Source organism: Homalodisca vitripennis, chromosome 4 (genome assembly GCF_021130785.1).
Source record: "Homalodisca vitripennis isolate AUS2020 chromosome 4, UT_GWSS_2.1, whole genome shotgun sequence".
In the NCBI taxonomy this organism is placed as follows: domain Eukaryota; kingdom Metazoa; phylum Arthropoda; class Insecta; order Hemiptera; family Cicadellidae; genus Homalodisca; species Homalodisca vitripennis.
Genome location: NC_060210.1, coordinates 60,578,452 through 60,598,327, shown reverse-complemented (window position 1 = coordinate 60,598,327; position 19,876 = coordinate 60,578,452). Strand labels below are relative to the sequence as shown.

The window sequence follows — 19,876 nt, the reverse complement described above, 5'->3', positions numbered from 1 at the left end:
GATTAAATTCTAGAACTTTCAATGTTACAATATTAATATCTAATTTATTCTTGTATCCAAACTTTTAACTATTTGAATAGATTATTTGGCTGAACGTTAGTGAAGTCTATTACTTGAGGCGCTTAACAATGAATTCTGTCCTAGAAGCCTATAGACTTTAAATTTTGCATGAATCTAAATTTTGTGATTGGTGCAAAAATTCCTTCCACCGTCAAAAATAAACGTCAAACAAAGGACTTTTCGGGCTATCGTACCAGATTGTAACTCATCATGTTAAGTCGGATATATTAAATATCTAATTTACCAGGAGTTTAAGACCTGAAGGCTCTCTCAGCAGTTTATTCATTCGAAAGTGAAATGATGTTGTGATTGAGGATATGCTAAAATTACAATAAAAACTCATACCTATAATTTTTGGCGTTTCAGGGTCGGTAAATTCAATCAGCTGTTGATGGTGTTTTGGCTCTCAACCTTAGCCTGTTCTGAATTAACACTAAGAATCAGTATATACTGTATGTCGATGTATGGATTACAGTTTTTATCATCATGGAAACAATCATCATCCTAATATGACTGCGTACTATACGAACATGTAAACACTTATTTAAGACAGCTAACAACACAAAAACGGTACATGTTTCATATTGGTTAAATGATTAGTATACCTAATTATTAAATTTGATTATTATTGTTAGTTGCATAACTGAATTATACAAGTAATATATGTTTATGAATGGAACATTATACGTTGAAAGGGAATTAATATTATTGTGGTGGACGCACGTAACTTTAGCTGGTACAGCTCAGAGGTTGTCTGAGCGCGTCACAGCAATCGATGTGTTCAAGGGAGTAATTACTCCATTTTCCTGCGCAACCAAGCGGCCATGACAGCTACTAACTACTTAGCCTCAGCCCCCATTAATCTTCGCCAGTCGCCCAAACTGGCTAACATGTTTCTGGAATTGATTTTGATCAATATACTTAGAACTCCATAGATCTGGTTACGTCATCAGTGCAAACGTCGCTCTTACTAAATGCCGTAACTTTAACTCAATACTATAAACTATCAATATGTGTACATAATTGATATACGTGATCACAGTTGCGCTCGTTCTCGTGTAAAAGTCACGGTAAAACCAAAACTTTAACCCAACACTAGTTTTAATAAGTCTACATTCAATATATATATATATATATATATATATATATATATATATATATATATATATATATATATATATTGAATGTAGACTTATTAAAACTAGTGTTGGGTTAAAGTTTTCGTTTTACCGTGACTTTTACACGAGAACGAGCGCAACTGTGATCACGTATATCAATTATGTACACATATTGATAGTTTATAGTATATATATATATATATTTATGTGATTCAATGTTTATTGAAATTAAATAAGGCTATTGCCATTTATACAATTTCATGTAAATAAAAGTTGTTTGACAGGTATTTGGTCTTCCGATTATTTGGTTAGTTTGCTTATTTAAACGCATATGTGACAGATACGGCCAAATACAAAATAATTGAATCGGAAAAAGTAAGCGCTCTGTGGTGTAATGGTAGCACATTCACCCGGCAAGTGAGGGATCCGGGTTCGACTCCCGGCGGAGCAAGTACTTTTTGTGATTCAATGTTTATTGAAATTAAATAAGGCTATTGCCATTTATACAATTTAATGTATATATATATATATATATATATATATATTGTTTATTAGGTTAAACCTACCCCTAAAACGTTAACATATTTATCGGTAAAACTGTGAAAAGTGCTTAGATTATGTGTTATAGAAAGTGCTGCTTCCAGTGGAAATATTGAGCTCAAGGTCAGCACATTGAACCATATGAATTGTGACCTACAGTGAGTATTTCAATATGAACCACGTATTTTATTGTTCTTAATGTTGACAAATCTTTTTATCGGTATGAAAAGTACTGCAAGTAAGACGCTATGTGTGAAATAGCTATTTACATAAGCGTAGTAAATATAGAGAAGTATCTCAATCGTCACACTCCCTTTAAATTTCTTAACATAAGCATCTCCCTAGACATTCGAGCAGCAACACTATTAACATTAACCGAACCACTTCAAGTTTGCAACCCAAGACGTCACTTCCTCTTTCCTTGTATGATGCTCAGTGGAAGATCAGGAACCTTATATCCATCAAAAAACATTTTGCTAGGACTTGTATTCTGGTAACGACTAATCTATAGATTTACACTGTTGCCTTTAGATCACCTTCGTAGTGAAATGTATTTTATCGTTATGTGTAGGTTTGGTTGTTATTACTTGGTTGATATGTAGGTGTTACATCGATTATTCCTTAAAAATGCGAAAAGAATGTTATTGCTTCCAGAAAGTAACAGATGTTTATGAATGGAGCGGCATTGGGCGGAATTACAGCAGCCATATTGGTGTCAAAATGTCATTCAGTACGCATTGAGCTTTAGTCACGCGCGGTGTGCATCTCTTTTACTTTTCTAACTGAGATTAATTAAAATGTGTGCTGCAATTGAAAATCCCGCCATTTGTTAAGTGCGTTCAGTATTAAGGTTTATGTTGGCAAAAAACCGCAAACCAATTCAAATTTATCTCCAACTCTATCTGTGTGAATTTTATGCAAATGGAATAATAAGTGAAAGCAGGGCAAGGCAGTGGATTATTGACTATATAAATGCCCACACAAATGTTAATAACTGTAGCGTAGCGGTTGGCCTAGCTTAGTGACTGAAGATTTGATGTTGAAAATCAATGACAAAGTTCGTTTCACAATAACTGAACTCTCGGAATATTTTCCACATGTTCTAATAAGTTTACTTCATAAAATTGTTACAGGGAAGCTTGGATACCACAAATTTTGCCAGGTGGGTTTCAAAAATCCTTACCGATCACAAATAATAACTCTTTGCGTCGTTAACTTTCCTTGATGAATACGACAAACATGGTAACGAACTTCTCGATCGTATCGTGATTGGTGATAAAACATAGGTGAAGCATGTCAATTATGAAACAAAAATGCAGTCTATAAAATTGGGGCTTGCACATTCTCTTGCATGGTCTCCAAACTCTACGAGAAAGATTATGGCAACGGTTTTTTGGGGATGCTTAAGGTTGATTTCTTTGAACGAGGATTTAAAATCAACGCAGAGATATACTGTGAAACATTGCAGAAGTTGCGGTGAGCGATACAAAACAGGCGTACGGGGAATTGAGCTCAAGAACTTGTTGTCCCACGGCAATGCACGTCTCCATACAGCTAATCGTACGCGATAAATCTTGGATGATTTTGATTGGGAAGTATTGATAATACGCCTTATAGACCAGATCTGGCACCAAACGACTACATCTTTTTCCAGCGGTGAAGACCTGGCTCACAACACAGCACTTCGATAGTGACGCTGAACTTCACGATGGCGTTAAGTGGTTAAGATCTCTGGCGGCAGATTTCTACAAAGCTAGTACCGAAAAACTTGTGTAACGTTATGACGAATGTTTCAATTTGAACGGGGATTACGTTGAAACATAACCTAACAGTGTACCTTTCAAATGTATATACTACAATGTTCATATAACAGTTGGTTAATTTAAATTTCAAAACGTCTGTTACTTTCTATATTGCCCTCGTAAAAATAGAAGCTCAGTAGATGACAGTATTTGCAAGCCGAATTATTATAAGATTTTGGTGTTCATGTTTTACCAGGGAAACTTGAGTTTCTAAAGGAGGTCTTTTGTAAAGACAATATAAGCCCTTCCACTGAACTGATAATACTATATAATATCACTTTAATGACTTACTATGTATTTGCATGAAAATATCATTTAATTATATACCTTTTATGACCAATACTAACAGTTATATTGCAAATAGTTATAAGATTTTTAATATAACTGTTTTGTATGAATTAAATACACTAACTATAATAAAACGATTTTAAATTCGTTATACACCTTCAAAACATGGGTGTGATACACTTTTCACTTAAATGTGTAGATTAAAAAAATATATGTGTGTGTGTAAACAATACCATATTTTTATTTAATACCTGGACGATAATATAAATTTACTTTTAATACTCTGAGTCTAAATACATTAAATAATTATCATGACAGAGAAAATATTAATAAAATATCTTATATGAAATAATGGTATTATAAAATATAGTAAATTATGCATTATGGCAGTTTGTTTATATTACGCCACAAGATATTTTTGTCTCAGGTTTCTTAGTTACTTCCTATGGATTGTAACCTTTTGTTCCTGAAATGGAGCACTTCCTTCATTGTTGTAGAAGTCTTTGTAAAACACTCATACTCATAGAGAAATAGAGTCTCTTGTTTTTCATTCTACTTCAATAATTACACACCCACAATCACTTTACCTCTTCTCGCTATCTGTGAGTAGGCCTGTATCAGTGTTCTGCCAATCTACACTGTTGTCCAAATAAGAAATGTTTTCTTAAAACACTGTAGAAAGTTCAAAAAGCTAGACTGTTTTCCAAAAAAATTTTCCTCGTCTATTTTCTTGGTTATAAATTCTTAAAACCTAAGTTTGCTAAGCTCCCTCTACGATACTGTGCAAGGGTAAATATTTAACTTAACTATATCTCACCTTTACTATATATTCCTTTACTAGTTTATGGTTTCATGTGGTTCATTTTCAAAGAGAAGGATTCATCGCTAGTAAATAAAAGTTCAAATTAACATGTATATACTTGTAGGAGCCTATATGTTCAATTTTTCACTTTACATACATTCACTAAAGTGTATCAACTAAATCCACAGCTAACTTAATGAAATCGTAGTTTACTTTGCCTACAAAAATAACAAGAAGGCTTCAACATCTTTTTTAGTTAAAGAATTAGAAGCTGTAAGGATTTATGCTTCTATTTAGTGCTCGTTAATAGTTTTTTTCATGCATCTACAAAAGAATGTTAACTTTCTCATATTTTATAGTCATCTGCAAAGTTCATTCATTGTTACTATGTTGAGGAAAAAAAGAAAATTGTATTTTGTACAAGATGTAAGAGCAATATTAAAGAAATCCTAAAACTAAAGTAAACCGTACTATAAATAAACGTTAAATAAACATTTATCATATTAAGATTAATGCACAATATGTATATTAAACCTAATCTGACCAATATTTACAAATAAACAAATATAGTAACAGTTGTTATATGAAGTAAATTGCATTTGTATGGTGAGCAAAACATGTAGTATGATCATCCAAACAACATATGAACACTCCATATTTATGTATTGTAGTGCAATAAGTCGTAATATATTAATCAAATTTGTATAAATGGCAATAGCCTAATTTAATATGTCAATAAACATTAATTATTTATATATATATATATATATATATATATATATATATATATATATATTTATTTATTTAATTCAATAAATTTTCTTTAAATCACGTCAACAGACAAAAGGAATTTTTATATTATCACACCTTAAATAGCAATTAAAAGTTTAAAAACCTGCAAAATGTAGGTGCTACCATTGTGCTACCACTTTATTATTATTATTCTAAACCTGTATGTAGTACATTGAACTTTAACATACTGCCTGCTGAGTAGACCTTTGCATGTGTATCTATGAACAGTTGATAGCACCAATTGCATTTGGGATTATTTCGAATTTCCAAATCCTGTCAGCCATTGTCTGACCTATATTTCAATAGTAAATAGAAACTTAACCCTATCCTCAGAAAGGCTATAGTTTAAAAACTCGAACAGATGGTACGTCGTGTACTTTTGCAAAGCGACTTTGATTCGTGTACGTCTTCATGCAATTTTTAATGTACAAAAATTATTTCTATATTTCGAAGGTTTTAAACATAGACACTGAAGAATGTATTGCTAAACAAACTAATTTGTAATCTAATATAGATTTCTCCCATCAACCGTAATAGATAAGTTTGGTTTGATGCTTTGTTGGTTTCTGTAATGTTTGACTCATTACGTAATTCATAAATGCATCGTTAGTGATGTACAAATATTTCTGCGGAAATGTGGGTTGTCGTGGAATTACAAGGTAATGAGTATTTCGTCACCGTGAAAGTATTTACATTCACGTATTTACTCAGATTTCAACTGTTAGTCAGATCCGAGGCAAGTGTTTAGTTACGAGGAAAAGTCAAGATTTATTTTCTTCATTTTGCTGCTACAACTTTTATTTACATCGTCCATAATTGTCAGTGTATTCCATTAATACAATTCCTTTTAGTTAAAAGTTACGACACATATTGAATTAAAGAATGAATTAGTTTTTTTCCATCAAGATTTTACAATATACACAGGAACAGAAAAAATATTCGTAATAATTATTATTAACCTAAAGGAACAAATACAAGTAATTAAACAGGTTTCTTTTAGTAAATTCTTATCTTTTCTGCGTGAGGAAAGGTTGCTGTAAGGAAATGGATCAACAAAGGCAATGTGGTCTGTGCGTAGATCTGAGTTGCTCAAGTAAATACAATAATTGCAACCTTAACTATATGCAGCCAATGCCAATCTATGTCTTGAGTCAATGTAATGGAGTGTATCCGAAGGGGGGGGGGGTGTGGCGGAGAGATAGCGGTCAAAACCGTCCATAGTTGGTCGTTTATCTACTTATGTTCAAGTTAATACCCTAACTAATGAACCTAACCTTAGTTTATTTTGTTCTTTATTCTTAATGTTTTAACGATATGTCGTCACTTATACGAAAGGTCCAACCCAGAATTCTTAGCTATGTTTTTTTTTTTAACTATGAGAAACGCCATATAAAATATATTAGAATAATATGCCAAAGTACAAAAACGAGTTTACAAATGTCCTACACCTCATTTGAATAGTATTATAAATGCAAAGGTGATTACGTTTATTTTGTTTTCACGCTTAAACTGTTCAAACAGATTATACTGAAATTGTAAATGGACATTATTAATGTTCCTGGTATACAAAATTATTGTTATTTGGAAAATCCTTCCGGGCCACGTCCCACTAGTCTGTGAATTATTGAACCGTTCCATCACAACATATAACAGCAGGTCCATGTGTTTATTTAGTTTTACTACTGTTTTGAGTATGTTTACATTTATAGTGTGAAAGCAAATAGTCATCTTGACAGTATGAACATTCCTTATGCCCAACCTTCTCTGTAACCGTTATTGACCACTGAGAAAAAAATATTCTGATAAGAAAATTAATTGTTTTAGTAAAAATATTCTTTAAACTGTATTTTATTAGAAAATATCAAATTTACTATCTACCTTTCACTATAAATTTAAATACAGTTATACGACCTTGGCAGAAGTAGACTTCTCATATCTGTGTATATGATATGTGACACGTGTATGTGTGTATGATTATGTGTGTGTGTGTGTGTGATATTCCTGATCAGGAAAAAGGCAAAACATTAAGACCTTAGTCAACTAAAATGTCCATAACACTTTTTATCATATTTTATTGATTATGGGAACGAGGCAAACTCAACATAGGCTTCTGGAATTTAATTCACCCGAAACAGATGTCATGCATGTGTAAAGTCTACGAAATTGAGTGTAAATCCGCTCCTATTTGCTAGTATGTTATAGTAGCGTCCGAAAGGAACTTTCGTCGAGTTCTCCGTCTGAGTATCCTCAATCCTTTCTAAGAACTACATAGGACTAGTTGATAGTGTTTTAGCCCGGTCGATTGTTTCGTGGCGAGTATAATCCGTACTTTTACTCTATTTACGGAAAACATATACCTTCGTATAACGTTCATATACCGTAAAGAGATTCAGAAATTGATGCATGAAATCCGAAACTTCACAGGAATTGTACTAATGGAATGTACCATTAGTACAATGCCTATGTTTACAGTCCTAAGGACATAATATTTCAAAGCGGTATTGATATGACAGTATAGACGGAATGCCAAAGCCAATTCTGGATTATAATTCTGTTAAAAATGAACAGTAAAGGCCGTGGGATGTTTCATGGGCTTTCTACTTTTTCTAATTTTATAAAGAACACAAGGACTGTAGCATTTCATAACCACCTTACTTAAAAAAAAAAAAAAAAAAAAAAAAAAAAAAAAAAAAAAAAAAAAAAAAAAAAAAAAAAAAACACCTCGTTACATATTATTATGAAGTCCACAAGACTTAGTTATTTGGTAACGGTTTAATAAATGCGATTGTTGAATTTAGTTCCAGTTCACCTTCCTCTTAGTAAAGAATTTAGAATCTTAAGCTGTCAGACTTGGCACCTGAGATCTGGAATCGTGTTGTTAATCTGAAGGAATAAAAATGTCAACTTTGTTTTCATCTCTTCAGGCGAACATGATTCTATATTCCAGGAGTCAAGTCTGTGCCAGCGTTAGATTTGAGATGCTGCACTAAGAGGAAGGTGAACTGGAGCGAAACCCGACAAGATAAGCTCGTTATATTTTAGCACAGACTAAATTATTTAACATCATAATAATATTATAAATGGGAAAGTGCCTTTTTTGTTTGTCTTGACTTCACGTATAAACTATTAAACCATTTTACTGATATTTAACATGGACATGGTGGACATATGCCTATTCTTATTTCGTAAATCCTTTTGGACTACACTTTAAAGCAGCAAATAATTCAAGCTTGGTCTCTAAAGTTTTATAATGTGAATTCAAAATGCCAGTAAAATATATTCAACTGTAATGTGTAAACATTGTATTATGACAGCACGACCAACTGGTTTAATTACTTGGTTTAATTACTTTTATCAATAGTTTCTATTTGATTAAATTTATAGAGTAAAAGCATAACAAAATTAACAAAATCTCTTATTTCAATAACGTGGTAACAAGGCAAACAACAACAAAAATACACGAGACACTAAATGCAATTTATACGACGAAATCGTTGAGGTGACATCGCATCCATTTCTCACTGATGAGGTTATGATACTCAGTAGTTGTATAAATACTTATATCATTCCTAGAGTGAACCAAGGAAATAGTATGATATATGACACCGCATCCATTTCTCACTGATGAGGTTATGATACTCAGTAGTTGTATAAATACTTATATCATTCCTAGAGTGAACCAAGGAAATAGTATGATATATGACATCGCATCCATTTCTCACTGATGAGGTTATGATACTCAGTAGTTGTATAAATACTTATATAATTCCTAGAGTGAACCAAGGAAATAGTATGATATATGACACCGCATCCATTTCTCACTGATGAGGTTATGATACTCAGTAGTTGTATAAATACTTATATCATTCCTAGAGTGAACCAAGGAAATAGTATGATATATGACATCGCATCCATTTCTCACTGATGAGGTTATGATACTCAGTAGTTGTATAAATACTTATATCATTCCTAGAGTGAACCAAGGAAATAGTATGATACAGCGAACATGGATTGAAGCAATAATTTTACTATATCATGTATTATTTTACATATGGATGGCAACTGGAATAAATCAAGTATTGAAATGTGTTGTTATTATTATTAATATTGATTTTAGTTATTAATTTTCAATAACAATATCAGTATCCATACAATTTAAGAAAAATATACTGTTGTTAACCCAACTTCATTATACAATTATATATATATATATATATATATATATATATATATATATATATATATATATATAGGCCTATTTGTATTGTTTTTCGGGCCAAAGTAGCAAACTCCAATTTAGTATTGGAAATATAAATTAATTTGAATTAGAAGTGGAAAACCTGAAATAAGAATTACTCACACTTTTGCTTAATTTCTGTTCCTCTTAATTATTAACACTGTTAAATGGGTACCTGATGCACGATATATAGTCCATTCCACAATACAAATATCATAGGACCTTATATTAGTAAATTACAAGTGTTTTCACTAAGAAAACTATGAACTTTGTCTTTAGAGTTCCTCTACATTAATCTGTTATACTTGAAGTTTTATTAATTGTGGGAACTATTCAAACAAATACACAGAATCTTGCATAGAAATTCTAGGCGAAACCATGGATATGTGCTAGTAATTAATAATGTCCAATCTTGAGGCTTGGCTAAACTTGATTTTATTGTAGAAAAAATTAAGGTATAAAATTCAAATGATATTCGAAGTAGAAAAGTTCACAAGATAAAATGTCTATCGTACAATGTGGTAGGCAAGATCTGAACAAAGGTGAATGCTACTGAAAAGTAATGTAAGTAATTTAGTTACATAAGTAATAATTGAAACTGAGTGTTGAATACGACTTATTATTCTTGTTTATGATTTCCTTTAAACAATATAAACTTGGAGAGAGCTAGAGTATTGTAATGTGCACAATATGGTTGGAGAAGTGAGAGCCAATGTGTATTGTAGGTCGACTAAAAACAGGTTTTCGTAAAATCACTTAAAAGATTTTAATCCATTGGTTGTCACGCTAGATTTCGTACGTATTGAAAAGCAAGGGAAATGGCATAAAAATAATTATCAAATGGCAAATCATTTCATTAATCAAAATTTAAACACATAAATGTATAATGGCACCCTTGTAAATAAGTCCTCTAGAACCAGACAGCCCTCATCAGAAATAAAGAAGTACTAAAATTGACATAAGTCTTGATTACCAGGTTCTCTATATGGTAGGGTCTACATAACCCTTGTATGTATGAATACAACGGGTAATTTTAATGTTTTAAGCTAAAAGATATCAAATTAGAAACAATTTATCATCTAGTATTTTACACTTAATCATTACTTTTTCATTTTTCTTCTCTCCAACACTGGAATTGATTCCTTTTTTAAAGGAAATTCCTTTCCTGATTTTACGAAAGAGTATAACGGACCTGTTCTGCTATTTAATGGAAATTACAATTACTTCCTAGACTATGGAGTTAAAATCGATTTTTAATGGAACAAACATATCTAGAATAGATATAACAATATTACACATAATCTTTACCCATAAAATTACCTCATTCGATTCCTACACCTCGAGTTATGTGATACAAAGTTTAAATTTGTAACGAGATTATGTAGAACCCACCTGTAGTGTGACGTTCAGTGTTCTAGATCCATGAGGGTAGCCCGTGCTGTAGTTGTCCACCAGGTTCGTACACTCCACTACAGTTATATTGTTAGCTATCATCTTGAGATTCACTATTCTTCTATCTTCAAAGCCTTGCCTTTGGGAAAGTTTTGTCAGAAACCAAACATGGTTTAACTAAGCTCATACGTACTTGTGAGCACATGTGCTCATAAAATTAAATTATATAACTTAATGTGGTGATAAAGTTGAATGTGTTTATTTTAGCCAGTGAATTGTTGTAACATAACTTCGACAGATTTATTACTGCAACACACAAATATACTAATAAGATTGTTTTCTTTTAAATTGCATGGAAGATTATTATTTTTATATGAAGTGGAATTTGAGTAAATGTGAATGTTTAAAAATTAATACTAACAGCCTTTTTTCATTAATAGTTAAGTTTCTTTGACTAGGTACTCGTATATGGTTGTACGTATTTATATTGTAGATAAAGGTTTTTAAAATATACATATATATTTTATAACCTGTCATATATTTTGTTTCCTGTTGATGATCTAGGTGCAGTAAAAATAATTTCTTAATTTGAGTAGAAATTTTATTTTTGCAAGAGGTGTACCCAAATATCTGAACTTGGGGTTTTTAACAAATTGTATCATTTGTAGATTTTTATTATCCGGGACAAAAGTTTAATGTAAAAAATACAACTGTTTCTCTTTGATAATACTTCCCTCTCTGCCACCAGTCTAAAACTCCATTTAATCAAATCGAACACAATTTTCATACTTATTTTATGAAAAGCTCCAAATGTACCACTTAAATTTGCTAAAATTAAAAATAAAGAATGTAACGTGATGAAAGCGTATTTTAAAGAGTGAGAAATTTCCAGCAACATGGGAGTAAGCTCTTTCGGGCGGTTAATTTGTTCGGACGTGGAGCTAACTATGTTTTCAGCTTAACAGTGATGAAATTAACACACACGAGTTTAAAATACGTACATTATATTCAGTGAGTTGAGATGGGACAACTTGTATAATAGCATTAGGGTTTTTACATTTCTATCGTTTAGTTCAAGAATTATTGTGGTTTTACAAAAGTTGCTTCCCCTGTCTATAATAAACAAAATTAATGTCGTGTACCCTATTTAAGTGTGAACTGTATAATCCATGCATCCAAACATGTCATATTCGTATGTATTTATATTAATAATAATAAAAATAAAGATTTCTGTTATTTATCATAATGAATTATAAAAATCCGATTACGAGGTGCTTTACATCGTGACAATATAAACAGACTTCATTGAAATCATAAAACAAAAATATTTTAATTAAAAAAAAATCAAAATATTACATTGTACCACTAATTGTACCAAGTAAGCAACAAATTAGTTCCATTAAGGTATAAGCTGTGCAAACAGATCGCGCCCGAAAAGGAATGAGTTATAAGTAAAGAACAATATACGATTGCGTAGAATGTTGTTATTGAAAAGGGAACATTTGGGCTGATAGTGAATGAAAAACAATACTTCTTGTAATATTATGTCTTTTACACATTCTTCCACTTATATAGCTGTTTACTATATTGTTCCTATACAAAATTAACTAACACCGTGTAAAAAAGTGAGAAATAAATCTTAACTACCTCAAATTTATTAAGGTTTAAGCCAGTTACGTTGGAATTTCATGAGAAATGTGAAATACAATCGGTGAGCTAGAACACCGGCATGGTTGGCCCCTTAAGTACTGGTATCGCCAACGAGTGGTATCTCTAGTATTGTAGAAATTAACCATGTCTTTTTAAAATACAATTTCCAATTTGCAAAACTAACTTTTCAAATTACATGGTATAAAACAAAGAACTTATTTTCTAAAGAAGTTTAGAAATTTACAGGTATTATTGTATAGGCTTGTCGTTAGTAACATGGAATAACTATAGTTAAGGTTTGATTGGGTTGTTGGCTGCTGAAAGACTTAGCTCAACCCATCTGATTTTGAAAACCACAAAATGATTTTAATTAATACTCATTATAAAGATAAAGAGCCCTTCCTAACACTTAACCTGAGGACTAACGGTTCAAAGGTGACCGCTTAGCGGTCGCCCATACAAGCAGCAGCCACACTCAACGTTGCTTTGTTCACTTGTTACAAGTAAATTGCAGAAATCGATAATGCTGTTGTACTTCCTAAACTGATACAAATATGATACAATAAATAACTTTATTAATATTTGTTAATAAGTTATTTTCTCAGAGAGAAATAAAGAATTTCTAAGGGAAAGGAATTTAAAATTTTACATTAGTTTCCGAAAAAAAAAAAAAAAAACAGAAAACTTTAAATATTTTTAAAAAACTATGCATGTTTATGGTTAACGTCAGATGCAGGAGGGCTACTGACAGAAAACTTTCAGTATACCTGTACATACAACTGGGCCAAACACTACAAAAGGACCTGCTCATTTGGCAGTCTGCAATGCCGCGAGGGAGCTATTGTTGTAAGCCTTATTATGCCTCCTGAAAGCAGTGATTTTCACGATACAGATATAGACCGTGTTAAACGTCAGTTATAGGTAAAGCTCGGCTAACGCCATAACTTGGCTGCATTGTATAACGGTATTGTAATTAGCATCATGAGCAGAGCTAGTTGCACATGTATGAGAAACAAAAATTAGTTTATAATTTTATGATAAAAAGAATCTAATTTCCAATGTACGATTAAATTTTTAAACACTTGGCATTTATAAACTAATACGATTAGACGTTAGACTTAGCATATTAGCAGAGAATTAATTTATCATTCAGAATAAAGTGTTTTATAAATGTTTAACCTAATACAGTATTACACTTCAATTTATACGTACCTAAAAAGGGGTTTTATACGTAATAAGAACGTAAAATAAATAAAGAATTATTTTAAGGTACTAATTAATTCATCTACTTAACATTCCGAACAGTTTTCTAAATACAGAATGGTGTGTTAATTATCTGGCGCTATATATGTAAAGTATAATTATTAAGTTTTTGTATTATAGATTTTAAAGCATTTTTATAGCATTACTAAAAACAGAAGAGCCTAGAGCTATGTCTTAATTACTGTAGAGTTTTTATGTCCTATTTGTTATTTGTAAATTCCTTTATCTGACTAATCAATAATGTTTAAGCGTTTCGTATATACCCAACTTTTAACACAAGCAATATACTTAAGTGGTGTAGAGGTTTTCCTCGTCCAGTTTGCCTAAGAAGTGAAAATAAAAAAACCTAAATATGGATTTATAGTCGACACTTTATACATGTAACATTAAATAAAATTATTTCAATAAAACTACTAATTTTCGTTGAATTATTATTATAGCATAATACGCGAGCATAATAGAAAACCTGCTTAATACTTTCACTGCTATATGTACAAAGCCATATATTCTCAAACAGGCTACATTGTTATTAGAGATATACAGTTTTAAAGATGTTTAAAATTCTAATAGCTAAAAAATGTATTACAATGAAACAAAAGTTTAAGTTTAAAAATTTTAAAATCAAATTCACAGTATCAGCAGAGATGCAATTATAAAACATCCCATCCATGAACACGGTAGACAACCACTTTTTTTCTCATAATTGCACAGAAACTAATGGATAAGTCGCGCCACATTATTAGAAGGGATCGGAACGCGGTGTTGGAGACAGCAAGGACGCGCGACTACTGAAGGGCTTTGGGCGGCACCCCTCCACCTTCACCACCCCCACAAATATTCGCCACCTTTCCACCGAGCTCAGCCATGTAATAGTTGCTAAATATCACTAGGTGACGTACATTCCATCGTGAGCAGTTGGATCATCACAATTACATGTCAGTTGGATCATAATTACAGTGGTTTGTATTATTGAGGTATTATTCCTCATAAGTGATACGATAACAAATGCAATACAAAGATTAATTTCAACGCACGGAGTATTGAAGAATGTAATTACGCGGTATTAGTTGTAATTATGTGCAATAGTTACATAAAAGATATGAATTTAACGCAGTATGGAAATATCATGCTTAAGTGAATCGTTTGGAGGTACTTGTGCGTAAAGCATTACTACATTCGTCAGCGTTTCAAAGACAGCGACTTAAAGCAAAGTACAAAACACTTGATGATCACTAAAATCCATTATAAAATCAATCCCAATCACTTGATAACATAGTGAGTTATGGTCACTAAAAGGAATAGTGTTGGATTAACAGTCAATGAAACATTTAAGCCACAAATACACTTTATTAATCAGCAAGTACCCGTTTCAAATTTATTTCAAAAGCATTTAGAAAAACGAAAGTTCCCTAATTTATTTACCAATTGAGATTAGTTTGTGTAACTAAACCATCCCAAACAATCCAGAACTGTCATCTATCCATGAAACTTAAACATTAAACACTTTAAGTAAGTTTATTATTCATGATGAGATCCTCTAGAATTTGGATCTGATGTTCATACTGACTTGCTGTATGCTATCTCGAGGGGTGATTTTTGTTCGTTGATATCTATCCGTAAACTTAGAAGATCTAAATAATAAAGTGTATTTTCTGTGCTAAATATAATCAAATACCCTTGATGGACATTATGGTACCTTTGTTTAACATTTATGAGAATTGCAGGGGTTGGGCAGTAAAAGAGTTTAGCTATAAATGCCAAATCTGATGTAAATAGAGGTTATATACCATGTAGGCTACGTATATGAATACATGATAGAAAAAGAAAGGCGACCATATCGCGTAACAGTCTACAAGGAGGTAGCATACAATATTGAAAGTGTTTTACACATAAAACATTGAAAAATCACCACTATCACTTAACCAACACCATGGAGTGACACACTATAATCGAAAGCAATTTTGCTCATATTGAAGTAAAACTCCATATAAAATATAACTGTACGTCTTGTTTAGGAGCTGAATTAATTCAAGGAATGTCTGTGACATTAAATAAGAATAGAATTGTCTTGAATTAGTCATACAGAAGGCCGAATGTAAGTTTAGGAATATACATACAAAACCGAGTTTAGTGGAAACATTGTTGGTTATTCAATGCCATATATGGTATACCCAAACAAATAAAAGTTAATTAAACATATAAAAATTTGGATACCTCAATCCGACACGTCTATTTTGTATCTTTTATCTATATTCATAGAGGATTTACTTATTTATGAAATTAATGATAATCATATACACCCAAATTCCTTTTTTATCCAAAATATTCCTCTTGAAATAACAGAAGCTATATTTAATACTCATTGAAACATTTTTGGAATGCTTTATATAATGGGTAATATTAGTTTTACTATTTGTTAAAGTAGATGTAGTAACGCTTGAGTGAAATCTTCGTCGTGTTTATTGTATAGTACTCCCTGAGTATCCGCTAATTTTTCAATGTTGTGCAGCATTACAATCGTCAATTTAGAAACACACAGTGCTGGAGTAAGTATTGTGTTGTAAAACGGTAAAGAATGTCTTATTTTACCAGCCGAAGTTAGGTTTAAGAAGCCCTTCTTGAAACTCAAGCAGGAGACTCTAACTTCTTGTATTTATGTTTTCAGCTTTTTTTCTACTTATTACTTGTCACACAGTTTTATCTGCTTTATAATTTGATTCCATTGCATCCAGTTTTACAGTTTGTGTTCTTTACTTGGTAGTGTAGCAATATTTATTTAGGGTTTTAAACCCGAAATAGAAACATTATACGCCATGGTCCACAATTTAATGTTATTAATGGATAAATTAGTTGTTGAAAATGGCTGTAGCTAATGGGTAAATGTATGTAATGCGTTTATTTTTTTCAAAATTCTAATTAATTGTTAATAACAAATTTCAACAACAATATGTTCTGAGAGAACATTTTATTTTGCAGTACCAGATTTGGGTTTGTATTGCTGCCACGACTTTAACATTTGCTATGAACAAAGTGAAATGGTTAAGTATTATTGGTATTGAACGATTATCTTTAACCTAATATTTAACTGTTGCAAAAGTTCCCGCTACAAAAGGAAGTAAATGCCACTAAATGTTTCTTTCACATCATCATGCAAATGTAATGTAGGATGATTAATCCTTACTCTAATGTCATAAACAACAAGGTAGACATACACCACACTACAACATGTCACGTAGCAGACTTTGTCGAGGATGCATGAAAAACTTCAAATCCAAAGCTAATTTAATTCTTGGAATGTTTTGCATTCAGATAAAAAAGCAATAATTATAAAGAAAACACACTTTTACACCTCCTCAGCAGATAAAAGAGAAATTATTCCATCCTACTGAGTGATATACTCCATGATACTTAGGAAAATTCCATAGATGTAGATGCATACAAATCTAACTTATTTTCATTAACGTAGAAATGATGTTTCACGAAGAAACCTAAAGTCTAGCAAAAAATCTGTCTCGAGATATCTCGAGGATTGTTATGCTACATACGTCATTTTCAAATAAGTTTGTTCTCAGCTTTTTTTAAATGTATTTATTCTACGATTTTCTCATTTCTAACATGATAACGGTTAAAATTTAAATGGTAAAAATGATATAATATCTCTAGTATTGCATATTTTCCCCCACATTATAAATATACGAAATAAACACAAAATATGAAGAAATGCAAAATCGTCAAATATATTTTATTAAATTCGTTAATTGTAATTTGTTAAATGTGATACAAAATTATAGACACGTATTTTATTTGTTAATGAAGACCAAATTTTTTATTTTAAGTTTGGTTACGGTCTTTCGAAAGTATAAGGGACTTTCAAAGCGTCACATCTGTTTCACTTCAGATCGGTAAAGATTTATGAATATTATGGAAAGTAGGCCCAACCATCTCCACCTTCCTCCCTGGAGGTTTAATCAATCAATACACACTGTCGTAAGGACTGTCGTACATATACCTTAAATTTTATTATTTTATTAAAGTTATACTAACTTTTAAAGGCTCAGTGCCCCTCCCTTAAGAAATAACAAATATATATATATATATATATATATATATTGTATATATATATTTATACAATACATATGGTTACAATATATATATATATATATATATATATATATATATATATATATATATATATATATTGTAAACTAGTGGACTCTTTAATAATATATTATATTCATCTCAATATTCATTTCTAATCCATCTCAATTAAATTTCTGCCAGCCTCCTTTTTCTTTTTCCTAGGTTTTATTATCTGAACTCTACCCTAAGAATAAAAGTCAGTAAGATGTCGTAGAAAAGTCGTTAAGTTTCAAGAAATTGTATTTTGTTAAAAAAATATATATAATTTTGTATATACATTTTTCTAATTGAGAAAATTATTAATATGTAATATACTAGCAGTTACCCGCGGCTACGTACGCTATTTCGTAGGTTTTGGACTTGTATGAACACTTCTGGTCCCAGTGAATTATGATTTCGACGCCATGTTCAGCGTCAATATGTTATGGTCATTATAGTTTACTCCAGTCTCAGAATTTTTGTTCCAAAGCTGATTTTGACCCTCTTTAATCAAGACAATATATACACATACACATACTCCGAGAGGCCTACTTTTGTCTAAAGACAACTTAAATAACATTCTTTAAATGTGTATTTAAAGTTACACTGCACTGTCTATTATATATGCAATGCAGCACTCCTTTTTACGTAATTTAATTGGTGTTGCATGTTTATGACCACTGCTGGTTCTAGTGAATTAATATTTCAGACGCCAATTTTGGGTTTACCTTGTCAAGATCAAGAAAATAGTTCACAAAGTTTTAATTATAGCCATTGTAATTTACTTTCTTCTTAGTATGCTTTGTTCCATAATTTATTTTGTTTTGTTTCCCGAACTGATAACTGAAAAATCCGAACTGAAAAAAGATAAGATGGGTTAATACCAATCTTTAAATTTACAGTAAAAGATTATTAAAATTTCAGAACATTCAGAGCTGGAATTGGTACATTAGTTCAAAATAACAGTCGAGCGAAATTTCATAAAGCATAATTCTTTTCGACTGCTTCAAATTCTGTCCATCGGAGTCAAGTTCTCTCTTATGTTTTATGACATTTTATAAGGTAGATTAGTAGTTACTTAATCGCTTAAATCTAAAACTGCTTTAAAAATTATGAATACTTACAAAAATATATTCTCTATAAATGTAAAAAATTTAAAATATAAACATTGTTAACACAGAAAAGTTGACAGGCTCATCCAATTAATATTACACATCTCTAGAGACCAAGCTAGGATTTTTCACTACTTCCAAGACCAGTGGGACGTAGCCTAGAGGGATGGTCGAGATAAGAATATCCATAAAAACATCCATGGAAGATTTTAGTACAATTGGTTGAGTAGTTTACGCGTATGAAAACAAAACAAACAAATACTCTTTTGCAGTTATAATATTATTGGGTTTCATCGAAAAGGTTTTATACATAAAGTAGTGGGAAGAGTAATGCGAATGTTGGATTTAGCTCCATTTACCCCTGCTTTAGGCGAATTTAAACTAAACATTCACAATGAATCAGCACTTTCCACCATATCTATGTTTTTGTTTTAATTCTGTTGCTTTCAGTTTTCACTCTAAGCGAAATGAAAAGTTTATAATGTAATATTTATTTTCCACTTATACATAATTTTAAACTTCTCTAGAACTCCAGTCTTGTTTATCAATGGAAAGATTTCCAGATCTAATAATTAGAAGCATATAACAGCCTATAAACTAAATTATCTCAAGATTGTATTATGTAATTATTGAGTTCTGAAAACAGTCCACCGGTGACAGTTACATACGTGTTTTAGGCTCATACAATCAGAAGATCTTTG

The 19,876-nt window shown here is 31.3% G+C and overlaps 1 protein-coding gene across 1 annotated transcript in view; it reads right to left on the bottom strand.

Moving 5' to 3' along the window:
• Window positions 1-11,310, bottom strand: part of LOC124359359 (tachykinin-like peptides receptor 86C) — a 99,104-nt gene extending 87,794 nt beyond the window's left edge. The window contains exon 1 of the mRNA XM_046812038.1: window positions 11,032-11,310. Within this exon, the coding sequence (XP_046667994.1) occupies window positions 11,032-11,133 (102 nt within the window). The 5' untranslated portion in view covers window positions 11,134-11,310. The remainder of the gene's footprint in view (window positions 1-11,031) is intronic.
• Window positions 11,311-19,876: the final 8,566 nt, after the last annotated feature.